We start from the raw sequence: 14,965 nt of genomic DNA, 5'->3' as shown, positions 1-14,965 counted from the left end.
AACAATAACACAAGGCCAAGCTCAAGAACTCAACAACAACAATGTCAATAAGCTCAACCTTTAGATCTAGACACTTTTAGTGTTGGTGAGAAAGAACCAACACTAGAAACACACTATAAAAACAAAAGAACTACAAGATCTAGTCAAGAAAAACAAGAAAATCTCGGCCAAGACAACAACACAACATAATTTTTGGCCAAGAACACAAAAATGGACAAATTGCTATTTTTTGGAATTTTTCAGTTTTTATCAACCTTTTTTTTATTACTAATCAAACCTAAGATTTACTTTGTGGGAACAAAAACCAGCCTTGCTTTGATACCAAATGATACGGAACAAATAAGGGAACACGAAATCACACCCCAAAATAGTCCACAAATCACAACAAATCGTGGACCAAATAGGGACCTCTCTCGGATTCACTATCTAGAACAAGAAAGAAGAGGATACAAGGTGTTAATACACCAAAAAAGCCAGCCAACAACAAGTTTAGCAACACAAGATGAAGCTCCACAATATTACAAAAGCAACAAGAATAAATGGGTTACATTAACAACACAAGAAGCTGAAACACAAACAAGATACAAGATAGATAGTTAGACAAGTGTTGATGTAGTCTTAACAACCCAAGAACATATTCCACTCTTGAACCTTTAACACTTCACACAACAAACACCTAACTCTTACAATTGACACAAGAGAGGCATCCACCACCCAAGCACCAACGTATCAAGCAAAATGCAACACACAAGAGAATCCACCCTTATGTTATGCCCTAGTTTCTGTTGTGGACTCTCTCTCTCTAAGAGGAGTGTTCTTTCTTCAACATTCATAAAAACTACCAACTAAAACCCTACAATGTTCAATTTATATTACATTATAAAATAAAAGGGCTCCAAAAACAGCCCATGGAGTGTGCTTGGGACGGTTTTGGGCCTCCTTCACACTTAGACTTATGCACTCTTTAGGTGGTCTTCAAAATACTCAAAAAGTGTCCATGATCGTGATCGTACTTATCAGTAAGTACAGAAAATCATGAGAAAATCTTTTCGAACATTTTTATTCAATATGGATGAAAATTTCATTATTTAGGCAGTCAATTATTTTTAGTTTTAAATTTTAGCTCACTCTTACAGATCAATAGTCAATCATTCTATTATCTGATATCCAAGAAATTCGAAGAAATCACATGATCCTTTGAAAAATTAAGACAAAGCATTTTAGCAGAGTTGCTGTTGAAAACGTAGTTGTTAGTAATTTTTTAATTGTCAGCATACACTCTTTTTTTAATATGAATGTACCTTCAATAGAGAAAGTTTCAGTAATCTTCAGTAGAATTCCTGAACAACTTTATCTAATTTTCATTTTACATAATTTGTAAGAGATAGAAAATGTAGTTTTTTAGTACAACTCCACTTTGTCAATCAAGAAGTCTATTGAAGATTATTCGATATTTTTGATAAAATTAAGTTCTTTTAGACAATAAAAAGGTAAAAAAAAAAATTACATTGTAAACCTAATATGAGCAAAGCATAAATTATAAAGTCTATTTACAATATCGATTTTTGAAAAGAAAACAAAGAGACGGTAAAATACCAACTCAAACACTACCAAAATTATAGGATAATCAAGAAAACTCATAGAAAAGACTTTAACCTAATTCATCATATAAGGATTTGGTTTATAAAACAACAAAAAAATTTTGAAATAGAACTCATTAAGTTGTATTGTTGCAAATAATAGAGAGAGTAGTAATAGTAGGGTAGGGTTACTTGTTGAACATACCTTTCTGAATGCATTGCATATTACAAAAGGCTGATGCATAATGCGAACTTGCAGTATAAACTTCTCCTTATTAATTCTTCGCTGAAAAACATCATCTGCACGCAAAGCAAAATCGTCCAGTTTTCCCTAATAACTAAAATGAAAAGTATTTTCAATTAAATATAGAGGGTCTTCTAATGCCTAGAGGACATAGGTCAGTACTTTATAGCTAAGTGTCTGTTAATATTTGACTCCGAATTTAGTACTACACTGATATCTTTAACCTCAACTTACATCTATGAACTCAGGAGGATTAAAGTTATCCGATGATTCATATATACATCTATAGATAGTTAAAATTGAGTGCAAACAATAAAAAAACTATCCAAGGTATAAGCGTAGTTATAGTTTAAACTCAATCAAATTCATAATAGCAAAATTGTATTGTGCCATAATAAGAAATTAAATTAGGAAATTTTCACCTAGATTCCTCTCAGACCCGTCTTACAATATATATCCATAGTTTCAAATACTGATTCATAATAGATTTGAAAGAAATAAAAAACAAGGATAAGAAAGAGTTTAAAGTAATTATACAAAGAAAACGATGACAAATAATACCTGCTTAGAACTGGATAAGAATTCAGATAAATTAGTGTTGTAGAAAATTGGTCGTTCATATGGATCGATTGTCCATTTTTTCAATTTCTATTCCCAAGAATTATGACAAATCAGCGCGGCGGTGAATCGGCCATGATGCATGAATTGATTGTCCTTTTCTTCCCAATTTCTATTTCCCGCGAAATCTAATTCTGTTTTGCTAAAAAGAGAATATGAAATTGGACTACAAAATTATTCTTTTGGGGAAAATCCAAATTTTTGACGACCGAAAAAGAAATTGTGAAAAGAAAATTCACCTTTTGAGAATTCAATGGAGAGTTTTGCTTTGCCCGATGAGAGGAAGAGAGAATTCCTTTAAACGGATATGCAAAAATTTTATCGATTGTGAATTTGTGGGAGGAAGTTTTAAAATGACAGTTTTATTTTTTAGAACCGATCATTTATTTTCAAAATAATTAATTATTTTTAAATTTTTAAATTTTTTAATTGTTAATTTCATTTAATTAAAAACATAGATTTTTGTGGTTCTGACATGTGGCATTTTTGCCTCTCCTATTATATAGATAGATTATAAATATAGATTTTTGTGGTGCTGACATGTGGCATTTTTACCTCTCCTATTATACATAGATAGAATGTTTCATCCGTTCAGACTTTTGATTGCTGTTCGATTTGTTGTACTTGAACTTTTCTCGACATGGAGAGTGACACATCCCAACAATGATGTAGTTTGGTTGTGAGGGATGTTTGTCGTTTGTGAAATATAATTTGCTTTTTCTTAGATTCTTGATCAATTATCAAGCCTTGCCCTATCAACCGTGCTACTGATCTTAGTGTCTTGAAAGATAAATTTGAAACACCTAGCCTAGACAATCCTACTGGGAGATCTGATCTCTCTGATTTTAAAGAAAAAAGGAATAAAAAGAGAAGAAGAATGAATCTGTAAATTGATTATTAAGACGAATATTTTAGAAAAACATTGAATTAGTAACATAATGCCGTCCTTTAAGGGATTTTTTTAGTTAATTAGATGAATGACTGAGTAAATTGTTACTTTAATGTTTTAGTTATCATTACATTCCTTAATTTCAGCTAATTAATTAATTTTTAAGGTATATCATCAGTTTGTATATTTTTTTTAAATTTATATGTATCTGAAAAACACAAAATCAAAATTTAATGAAATTTTGGAAGAAGTCGGAATAAGGTGTAAATATGGATAAACTTGTCGGGATTTATGTAAAACTTACTAAATAAAAATGACTTATCTGAATAAGGTAGACGTTCATGAAATTTCAATACAATCAACCTACTGACTAAAAAAGTTCTGTCTTATCTATATCTATAATCTATAATATATTAAAAATGTGAAGGACCTTAGAAATGTCGTTTGAACTTTTTATCTTTCATTAAAGTATTTACTTTAGATAAAATCGTCTTTTCACCCTTTTTCCAATATTAAGAGTTAAAAATTAATTAAATATATTTATGATAAAAATCTTTCATTATTAGAAATCATCAAAATTAATGGCAACTAATATTTTTTCCATTAATTTAGAATTCTAAATCAACCAAATTTGATTTAAAGATGATTTGAAAAATCTAGAAATAAATATAAAAACGTTAAAATAAGAAAAATTTAAGAAGTACCAAGTTTTTAAAATTTTTAAATACGTGATAAGAATTTAATCAATGAATTTGTAAATATATGACTTTAGAAACAAGAATTGTTAATAAAAAAATAAAAAGGAAAAATAATCTCACCACAAATATGATTCAAATTGATGCGTCTCCCTTAGCCTCTGGCAGCAAGGGAAGGGGGTACTGCATGACAAACGTAAAAGTTATAATGTAAATTAAAATATATATGTGCTTACACTAAAAATCTGTTTATGTTTACATTATTATATAAAAATGTGAAAAATCTTTGAAAAGTGATTTAAACTTTTACACTTCATTAAAAATCTACGCAATAAATAAAACTATTTAATTTTAAATAATCAAATGTTATACGTGCGAGACACGTGTGAGACACGTGCGGCTAAATTAGTATAGACAAATACTCCTTCCGTCCCAAATTTCCTAATTTGATTTCTCATTTTACTTGTCTTTTTTCATTAATCAAGACAAAATATTTTTTTTCCATTATACCCTTAGTAATTGATTACTCCTTATTATTAGTATTGAATTATCAAATCTTGAAAAATGTTGAAAAGAGTTTGATAATCCTAATTATTTATGCAAAAAGTGCTTTGATATCAGCCATATAATAACTCCATCACTATTAAAACTAACAGCATGACACAATTAATAGGAGCAAAATGATAAAATTATATTGCTAATTACTTTTTTTTAATAGTTATATCATCTTAATTTTAAACGGGTAATTTGAAACGGAAGAAGTATTAGAACTTATTCGGTGGAGGTAAAAATTAAATTTCAGGATACTCAGGAGACAAAAATTTAAGATCCGACGCTCTTGAGGGACCACATAATTTCCTGTTAGATTTGTTTAGGCAAATGGGGCTGCGAGGATGACATTTTCGTACCCGGTCCATTTACCGAACGAACATCCCCTTCCCGCCCGCCGCTAGTTGTAGCAGGCAAGGGGCAGTAATACCAAAATCCTTAAGAGAATCCATTTTGCTCTCTAATAATGAAACCTAATTTCAATCAATTTCATTTCCTATTCTTCAATTCTAAAACCTTAATTCCCTTAAACCCCACCAGATTCAGTTTCCGATTCCTCACTGTATCTGCTGCCTTGCCTTCTATCGAAATATCCCTAGAAAACCAACCAGAAGACGACCTGAGTACAATTACTTCCCAAGACGCATCAGATTTATTTAAGCAATGGGGTTGCACTGACGATGACATCTCCAAGATTTTTCAACGCCGTCCATCACTACGCAAAATGGAACTCAAAAAACTTCACTCAAAGCTCAAAATATTAACTGATTTAGGGATACCGTCTTCTGACTTAGCCAAGATCCTTAATTGTCGTCCTCGCTTCCTTAGTTGTCGTATTAATCGTTGCTTTGAAGAACGCATTGAGTTTTTTCAAACTTTGTTTGGTACTAAGGAAATTCTGGTCAAGGCCATTGTTCGAAATCCGTCTTTGCTTACTTATGATTTCCATAAACAGATTAAACCAATTGTTGCATTTTATGAACAGTTGGGTCTTAGTAGAAGTGAGTTAGTTTCCATGATTATTGCTCGACCTACTTTGATACCAAGAAGTTCGTTGGATGATGAGAAAATGGATTATATACGAAGGACGGGTGTCGAAAAGGGTAATACTATGTATAAACATGTGATTGCCTTGTTTGCGATTTCGCGGTCTGAGACTATTCTTCAGAAGGTGGCTAATTTGGAGAAATATGGGTTTAGTGAAGATGAGGTTTTTAGGCTTATTGGACGGTCTCCGTTCTTGTTAACATTGTCTGTTGATAAGGTGCAGAGAAACATGACGTTTATACTAGGTACGATGAAGCTGTCTGCAAATTTAGTTTGTGATAACCCGTGTTTGCTGTTCTTGAATTTGGAAACTGCCTTAAAGCCGAGGTATTTGTTAGGGACAAAGATAGATGATATGGGTTTGGTTCCTAGAGTGAAGGGTCCTTTATTGTTAAGAGCAATGAGGATGACTGAAAAGCGGTTTATCAAGGCCTTTATAAGTTGCCATCCGGAAGACATTGCTCGTGAATTGATGGAGTGCTATAGAAGCGTTAAACGTGTTAGAAGGTTGGCAGAGTCATCCAAGAAGCAAATATGCAAAGGATTTCCCTTTTGAACATATGTTCCAACAGATACATTTCCTGTTATCATTTGAGTCTGTTTGTTATTGTATTCTTTCATTTTTCATTGACAAAAAGTAGAGTATACCTGTATCATTGACTTGCTCGGGATGTTTGATTGTTGGTTTAAAGTATAGTCAATACGAATGACATTCTGTTGTACAATTAGAAGTAGGCTAATAATAGATGAATTGGAGTTTGTATGTGGATTTGCTGAGTTTATCCATGTCATTTCTTGCACTTTTGAGTACCCAGAGTATATAGAGTTGTTGGGATCCGTTAACTTAAAGCTTTGCTTATGGCGTATTAGACTTCAAGCTCCTATCTTTTCTGCAGAATCATTTTGATGGAGTTAACTGGTATTTATATAATTACAGCAGTAGTTTCCTTTGAAAGGTAAATACTGTTGAACATGCACTTCGTATCAGTTTGACAGCTGATTCTGTAACCTCAAAGACCAGTAAATTGGCGTACTGTCAAGTGTCAACAACTTTATTAGCTGGAGTTATCAGCTCATACCCAGACAATCAAACAGGTAATGGTATCATACAAGTGTGCTTACTGGAAGTATCATACCTAATATTTTGTAATAAATAATTTAAGACCTGGTTTTAGTTTATAGTTAGTGTCAACTTATAACTTGGCTAACCAGAACTTACTAGAAAGCGTCCACTAGAAAATAATTTACTCAAGAAATGGTCACTGGCTTTTAAGGACTGTAGTATTGACTTCCATATCTCTGCTTTAGGTTGATCTAGTACATCTGTGAAGAGAATTACTGAATTGGCTTAGACGCATGCAATTGCCACAGGCTACAGCTCAGTGGATATTGGATTAAAATCAATCACAGATGATACTTCTTCTCGAGAAAGTAACTTTGCTTTATTCTTTTTGTTGGATGATTAACTCTAATTTTTAGGGTGATTATGCTTGTATGAGGAGTGTAGAGTACTTTGGAAAGTAAAATATGGACACTGGAAAACTAATGTTGGGCTTTGGGTTTTGAATTAGGAGTAAGTTCTACTCTTCTATGAGTCAAACTTCAGTAAATTTTTTTTTCTGGTTGCTCACGAATGTACCCCATGTTAAATTACGACTTTACTTTTAAAAATTTGAATGTAGCCAGTCGCTTAACTTGCACTCTTATCAGGTATTATATGCTTAGGTTCAAGACATGTGAACCTTCAGGCCATCGTTGTTTATACTGGGAATTACATTTTCTTCTAATCTTGCATGTTTGGAGTATAACCTGAAATACAAGACAGTTTTTGGTTTAAACTTGATAAATATGACAATTTTCTCTGCCATTTCAAGTATTACCTGAATTTCAAAGCAGTTTTTGGTTTAAAACTGATAACTATGGCAATTCTCTGAACTGATGGAGCATTTCAAAAGCATTTACTTTTTATGTAATTGTGTTGCTATAGATAGAATACAATGAGAATGAAGGAAATTCATTAACCATATTAAATGGATCAAAGATGTCAGATTAAGATTTGATTTGCCTCGTATTTGACATTTGGAAGCTGCCATGCTGCTTTTTCGGAAAATTCTCCAGTATCTACTCTAATTTGGTCTCTAATGGTAGGTTTTCTATACATATTCAGTTTCAACTTTTAGAATATGGTGGTGCCGTTTCAGCTTACTGTGGACATAACCTTAGATAGGAAAGTATGTCGAACGCGAATTAGGGTAGAAGGTTAGGAGGTCGGCGTGCGTCCACGCTAGTAAGTAGGAGCGTTGTCCTTGATAGTAGTTGTTAGTGCTACAGGGAAGATCAGCCTGTTATCCCTAAAGTAACTTTTATCCATTGGGCCGTCGCTTGTAGTTTCTTCTTCTTAGATTCTTGTTGATATATTTTGTTTTCAGGTAGATAGCTTGTAGTATTATTTTGTGGTAGTATTGTTCGGTTACTGTTTGTTGCTGTGTTACTCCTTATTTTCCCTCTATCACATCTTTTTTTGCAGTGTATTTTGTCTTGAGATGAGGGTCTATTAGGAACAAGCTCTCTACCTCACCTCTGAGGCAGTGGTACTGGTTGTCTACACTCTACCCTTCTAGACCCCTGGTTTGTTTGTTGTTACTGTAGTCATCGCAATGAGGCAATGAAGGACTGAAAAAGAGGAGCACGGATTACAAGGGAAAGAGAACTACAGACATTCTGATTCATGAGATGCAAATGGGCAGGTTATGCAACTCTGAACTGATGAAACAGCACAAGATACGAATGGACATGGTCTTGTGATGGCCCCGTTGAGGATAGGCATTAGATGTTATGAAGACAAGCTTGAAGGAACGATAGAGCAAAAACAATGAACATGAATGGAAGATACTAATTCTCTCTTGGGTCATTTATTTTGTTTCCAAAGAAGATTCGAAAACATGTTTGATGACTGGTATTCTCATTCATTCTAGCCTCTTTTTCACTTATTGAAGACAAATTCTCTCTGAGACCCCCATATCCAGCAACTGTAACAGCCAATATTTTCTTAATTCAAAGCAAAGTAGTACAACTTGCCATATGCTTTCTTCCTTAAATCATTGTTACTTTTTTATTTTTGGCGCACAGAAGTTATTCGTGTCTAACATTGTCACTGCACTGTAGATTTTCTGAAGTACAGCAGTAGCATGTTGTGAGCATGTGAAAAAATAGTATTAACTGTACTATTTGCTAATAATGGTATTTGCTTGGGTCCATCTATTTGATATGGCGCTTTCACTCTTGGTAAGTTTTAAATGGTTTCCTATGCTAAGCTGCTACTCCAGTTTTTCACTTGAAAAATGACATAATAACAACAGGTGGTTCAACCAGTTGCATTTGTTGTTGCAAACACATGAAATTTCTCCTGTCAATTTTACAGATAGCAGTCTTATGTAAAATAAGCACATCTTGGGAAAAAAAAAACTAATGATGAGAAACACAAACAGTGATCCCATGTCCAATCACTTGCAAGAATATGCTGGAAAACAACATTCTCCGTTTCCTTAGCAGTGTGTTTTCCTCTTATTGCTCTGCAATACAAGTCTCACATAGAGGCGCCATCCTCTAATATGATGATTAAAATTTACCTAAACGCTGACAGAAAACATACAAAATCAAAACTATTTTCTTCTCCAAACGTCACTGTAGATTTGTTGCTCATACTATATTTGGATTATTTACAAATGAAACAAAATACTCCATTCGTTACAATGTAACATTCGTCATTCAACATAATCAGAAAATCATCTGCCACATGCCATTTTCCGAAACAATCGAAACTTTGAAGTATATGATACAAGGCCCCACCTTCAACTGAAAAAGACCTAAGCTTTCTGTATTAGTCAAGCAAGTAGAATTTCCTTTTTCCTTTTTTGCCTCAGCTAGCAGGGGGGCCTACACCTTTAAACAAAGTTTCTCTTTTACACTTTTTTTTCATTTGAATTTCAAATTTAAAACGGCAAGATCCATATAACAGAAAAGGGGCATGTGAGAGAAAATGATTTATGACATGCTAAGACTTTTAAGGGAAACAACAACAGAACAATAATCGTAGTAAATTTTTCTTGAAACATTCTTTTACTGTTCCAGTTCCCTAGTTTGTTTTGTTGCTTGTCCTGTAATGGGAGATTCAGCTCGTCTTATGCATGCCTTCTCTTACACTTCTGCCTTACCACCCAATGAAGCTAAACAGGTACTACATACTATTATGACTTTGTTTCACTAGAGAAAACAAAATATAAAATAAGTAAACACATGAAGAAGTAACCAGACTGTACGTAAAAAGAGTATAACATTGTATATACTATGTAATCTTCTGAAGAACAATCTCATCTCTGTGTCTCCTTCTACTTCCTTGTTTTATTTTATTTTTTCTCGTTGTAAATTCAGGGCCATCGCATGCGTGCTCTAGGTGAGTCAATTTCTCTTGGGAGATTTACTTCGGAGTCATTGGCATGGGAGAAATGGTCCACATTCCCCCACAAGCGTTATGTTGAGGAAGCAGAGAGGTATGCACAGCCAGGTTCTGTTGCCCAGAAAAAAGCTTTCTTTGAAGCTCATTACAAGAAAATAGCTGCCCAAAAGGCTGCAGCTTTGCTTGAACAAGAAAATACCCAAGAAGGTGCCAATACCCTAGCAGTAGATTCCAATGTCAATAGTTCCTTGGAAGGATTTGCTGATGTGAAGGAGAAAGAAAATGCCGCTCCTTTAACTCGTGTAGCTTTGGAGATAGAATCCAAAGAAACAATTTCAGGATCAGAGCCTAGTGAAACATCTCATACAGAGAAACCTTTGCTGAAGGTAAACATGTTCTACTCACACCTGTGGTTTTTACTTGAATTTCTACTCTAGATATAGTAGATGTCATTGTTACTGCTAGGATCAAGCGCTTATCATCGTGCTAGACGTCATAGCTGATAGAAATGACATGCAGCTTTACTTCTTTACCAAACTCATCAGCTAGGCCTAGCACCATGTTCGACCATGACTCCGCCCCTGGCCACGCCTGCCCATCACTTGAACTCACAATGGCAGGATTTGGGCGTTACCCAATAGTTACCCTTGCAAATGAGATTAAGAAGTTGATTAATTGATGGTTTGATTAACTGATTGATTGATCTAAACTAATATGCTAGTGTATGGAGACTGATTTTCTTCCTTGATTCAGCAGAGTTCCAGCTCTAAGCAAGATGATGATGTTACATCTGCGACGAGCAAGAAAAGATCAGCTTTTTCTTCATTCAAATCATCAGTTCACTCTATAAAGTCTAAAATTCCACCTTCACCAGCTAGGCACAACATTTCTCGTCATGTCAATTACAATAAAGAAAACAATTTCACTCCAATCACAAAGAATCCCACATCAGCATTCGCGAGTGAAAATAAATCAACCTCGAAATCCTTGAGCAAATTGATGAATTTCACCCCTTCCAAAGAGCCAGATAAGGTGCCTCCTCCTCCTCCCCTTGTCACCCTCAAGAAGGAAAGTGCGAAGGTCGCTCCCAATGCTGCGAATAAGTGTATTACTCTTCTCAAGACCCCTGTGGTACTCACTTTCCTCTGCTTGTTTAAAGTGTTATATTCTCACTTTAGTTTAACTGGTTCTAGCAAGTAAGTTGCTTACGAAAGAGATTTACTTGATTACCTTAGTAATATTTTGGCACCAAAGATAAACACGTAAATGTTATGCTGGACTTGCTTAAAATTTGTTTATTTTTCACTTGCAGGCGACTTCAGATGGTGCAGCGAGACGTCCCATGACAACCCCATCTGCTGAAAATAGAAGGTATATATGTATCATAGTTTCATAGTAAAAAGACAGTTTAAGCTTCCTGATCGCAAAATATTCCATGATTTTTTTCATAGCAGCAACAATGATTAACCTGGTTCTTTTGTCTTCACCCCCCCCCTGTTTTCCTTTCAAATTTATAGGATGGAAACACCAATTCATCCAGCAGCATCAGGAAGTCAAACAGCTGGTCCTAAATGGAATATCTTATCAGCTGTGTAAGTTATTTCTTCAAAAAAATAACTTCCGACTCAACTTTTACGGACATTAGATGGCTACATGTACATTAAGATAGCAACAACTTGGTAGAAGAGCATTGAGTTAAAACGTAAAACTTCTAGTACAACATTCCAGTAATCATAGACACACTTTACCATTGTAGAGTTACTTCCATTTTTAAATTCAGTTTGGATGAAGTCTAACATAGGCTAACATATGAATATTATGGGAGAAACTCTACTATGCACATTATAGGATTCTGTCATTTTGTTGTGCCACAGTATCAGTTGCCTATATGCAGATTATAGAATTTTGTCATTTTGTTGTGCCACTGAATCCTCTTAACCTTAGTACTGTTCTTCAGTTGTTCCAAGTCTTTAACAGCTTGCCGTAACAAACTACAATCACCCTCTTTATCCACCCCATTTCTACTGAGGACAGAAGAAAGAGCTACAAGAAGGAAACAAGTAAGGCCTTTTTTACATGTATTGGCATCTTCAAGATTAGGATTATCTCCTAATATTTCTTAAGTCCAATCCCTGTAAACTTTGCTTCAGAAGCTTGAGGAGAAATTCAATGCAAAGGAGGTACAGAAAGTTCAGCTACAAACAAAACTAAAGGTTCTTCCTGAGCCTCCTTATTGGCTTGTCCGACTTTTTCAACTTTCTTTGTTATCTCTCCAACAACTTAACTTTTCAATGCCTTGGCATGACTTCCTCTACTTCAAGCAATAAGCAAACAAACTTGATATGAACGAATACCCTTTTGCTTGCAGGAAAAAGCTGAAATGGAGCTTAGGAAACTTCGACAAAGCTTTTGTTTCAGAGCTCGTCCCTTGCCTAAGTTTTACAAGGAAAGAGAAACAACAAGAAATCACACCAAAAAGGTACTACCATAACTTCTTGCATTACCAATTCAGATATTTCCTAACAAACCACTTTGTCCCATTGTCAAAAACATGTCATGGTATATAGCCATGATGAGTTTAACTATAGCAACTTATGGTTTTTTAATTTCATGTAAGTCTAAAAATGAACTGGCTGATATTATTTTTGTCCACGAGTACTTTCTGAATCCATATTTTGATAGTTATGGTTTTCTCCATGCTCTCCTCTCTTGGCGGTGGTTCATATGGTTTAGTTTGGTGCAGACTCCACTAAAACGTCCTCAGTCACCAAAACTTGGAAGAAATCCCAGTAACAACACAATGCAAGGCTTGGCGTCACATCCAACTTCTACATATTTGACCAAGAATGGCTCTTACAAGTATTCAGGAAAAAAGAATTGCCCAAAACCGATAAATTCTCAAACCTTGCCAACAGTAGTGTCTCATGATCAGAATTCATCCCCAAATATACAACATCAATTTGGAGTCTCCCCCAATTGAATGTTCAAAGATGTATGTTGTCTCTAGCTTTAACTTGTGTTAAAGCTAATGAATATGCAACGAATCCCCATTCCCTGTTACATGTTTTATGAAGAGCTGAACCCTGTAGTCTAGGCTAAGTTTTCCGGTGTGAGCATTGTTCTGTATGGTATCTGCCTTTGTACATCATAAAATAGAACTTTACAAAGTTTCCGGATGACATTCAAACCAGATCAGTTTAATTATTAGAGAGAAATGCACGCCTAGCATATCAAAATTATATTGCAGTAAGTAGTCTTTGCAATTAGAATGAAAAGACTGCAGTTTTTTTCTCAATCGAACAAGTAATTCATTTTGCGCTAATTACACAAATATGTATATTTACTACAAGATTGTCCTGCTTTATTTAGTCCCTCGCATGAAAATGCTAGAGCTTGTTAAGTAACTCAGGTTATACATGATTTCAGGTGTAAAGAATTGTTTGCTTACACAACAAAATCATTAGAAGCATAAGAAAATCTTTGTACAACAATTTATTCAGTAAATACAGTCCATCTCAATGGACTACGATCACATTTCTTCCACCAAACAACAATCTCCATCTTCTTCGATTCTTTGGTTCCTTTCCCACACAATGCCCATGTTACAAAAGTCGTTCTTTCACCGTCATGGTTATCTTTAGCTCCACAATTTCTACAGTAACTTGATGAGCAATCGGAATCAACAATCAATTGGGTTGCCCTTGAGCAACCTAAATATTTACTCATGTTTTTGTACCTCGTGTATTTAAACATGAAATGTAATTTTTCACGAAAAGTGATCTATTAGTGACAAATTTTGTGCTCATCAACATCATCATCATAATCATCAAGATCCATATGATCAGCAGCCAAATGATCCAATATATTAGCAGCTGAGAACCCAGAAAAGGTCAAGCGTGGCCTAGTATTCGTGACCCTCAAATTCATCAATCTATAGTTAGAAATAATGTCAGAACCCCTCAGTTTTTTTGCCACCTTGGCCTTTCCAGCAGGTTGTAAATGGCAAATTGTGTATTTGGATCTGCCACACTTGCCTGTGAACTTGGATGGGTTCGAGGGCTTTGGTGACGCCTTTGTGAACAACCCAGCCATAGGAGGGGAATTCAACTTGTTACCATACCTGCAGAGGCGAGAGGCAAATCCAAAATGTTAACGTTAGCAGATTCAGAATCAGCGTCATGATCTTAGTATATAATATTACATTTTAGCCCCTTTAGGGTAGGTAAACACAGCTCGAGCTAAAAACAACACTTCTTCTGTTTCAATATGTTTTTTTGATTTTTATTTAAAGAATTTCTAAAAAAAAATAAGAAAAGAGACATTTTTTAAGTAAATCAGTTAAAAGAAAAATAAAACAAATAAATCGAAGCGGAAAAAGTACCTGGAGTTGGGACGGGGGCTCCATAGGGAGGTTATAATGATGGGATAGTTCCGAACAAGACCACGTTGGCGACCCTCTATCTTCATCCTTGGCTATGTTTTTTGTGAGCTCAAAGAGTTGATTTGATTAGGAAAATAATGACCATAGTCTATATATATAGGAGTAGAATTTTGGATTTGGAGGATGCATGATACATACTTGGGGAGCAAGAGTCTAACACAAGGTTTATTCACTTGTCAAAGTCAAACTTCTACATATTGATTAATGGGGTATGCTCATTTTACGTGCTTTCCAAGTCAATAGGAAAATGTACTACTATTGACGACAACTAATACAGTACTGTGGTTGTGTTCAAAAATGTATTTTTCAATTTTCTCCTATAAAATAAATTGTTATAAAAAAAAAAAAAAAGGAAAATAACGTTCTAAGTGAAAGTCGAAAAAATAAATTAAGTCATATTCCACATTGTTTGTATCCCCTTCAACATATCTCATCTTCATCACATC

General features: G+C 34.5%; 3 protein-coding genes and 1 long non-coding RNA gene across 5 annotated transcripts; 2 read left to right on the top strand and 2 right to left on the bottom strand.

Moving 5' to 3' along the window:
- Nucleotides 1–1,760: 1,760 nt before the first annotated feature.
- On the bottom strand, nucleotides 1,761–2,775 carry LOC124895942. The gene is made up of 3 exons (XR_007052173.1): nucleotides 2,682–2,775; nucleotides 2,386–2,584; nucleotides 1,761–1,880 (listed from the first exon to the last, which is right to left on the bottom strand). It is a non-coding gene; the product is annotated as an uncharacterized LOC124895942 (long non-coding RNA).
- A 2,106-nt stretch (nucleotides 2,776–4,881) lies between these two features.
- LOC107858833 (transcription termination factor MTEF1, chloroplastic) lies at nucleotides 4,882–6,471 on the top strand. Its single transcript, XM_016703627.2, has one exon. It carries the CDS (start codon nucleotides 5,042–5,044, stop codon nucleotides 6,176–6,178), a length of 1,137 nt encoding a protein of 378 aa, XP_016559113.2. The 5' UTR covers nucleotides 4,882–5,041; the 3' UTR covers nucleotides 6,179–6,471.
- A 3,164-nt stretch (nucleotides 6,472–9,635) lies between these two features.
- On the top strand, nucleotides 9,636–13,268 carry LOC107858831 (protein WVD2-like 7). 2 transcript variants are annotated; one of them, XM_016703623.2, is made up of 9 exons: nucleotides 9,636–9,856; nucleotides 10,054–10,464; nucleotides 10,832–11,209; nucleotides 11,391–11,449; nucleotides 11,596–11,670; nucleotides 12,036–12,138; nucleotides 12,229–12,291; nucleotides 12,447–12,557; nucleotides 12,822–13,268. In XM_016703623.2, the coding sequence occupies exons 1-9, from the start codon at nucleotides 9,785–9,787 to the stop codon at nucleotides 13,056–13,058; spliced, it is 1,509 nt and encodes a 502-aa protein (XP_016559109.1). In that variant the 5' UTR covers nucleotides 9,636–9,784; the 3' UTR covers nucleotides 13,059–13,268. The 2 variants fall into 2 exon arrangements, with proteins under 2 accessions (XP_016559109.1, XP_016559110.1); XM_016703624.2 differs by having other exon boundaries at nucleotides 9,638–9,856; nucleotides 10,835–11,209.
- Nucleotides 13,269–13,411: 143 nt separating this feature from the next.
- Nucleotides 13,412–14,708, bottom strand: LOC107858832. The gene is made up of 2 exons (XM_016703626.2): nucleotides 14,460–14,708; nucleotides 13,412–14,198 (listed from the first exon to the last, which is right to left on the bottom strand). The coding sequence occupies exons 1-2, from the start codon at nucleotides 14,543–14,545 to the stop codon at nucleotides 13,862–13,864; spliced, it is 423 nt and encodes a 140-aa protein (XP_016559112.2). The 5' UTR covers nucleotides 14,546–14,708; the 3' UTR covers nucleotides 13,412–13,861.
- Nucleotides 14,709–14,965: the final 257 nt, after the last annotated feature.

This window comes from Capsicum annuum, chromosome 2 (assembly GCF_002878395.1).
Source record: "Capsicum annuum cultivar UCD-10X-F1 chromosome 2, UCD10Xv1.1, whole genome shotgun sequence".
Taxonomy (NCBI): Eukaryota; Viridiplantae; Streptophyta; class Magnoliopsida; order Solanales; family Solanaceae; genus Capsicum; species Capsicum annuum.
Note: the sequence above shows the minus strand (reverse complement) of the source record. Positions and strands in the feature narration are given on the sequence as shown.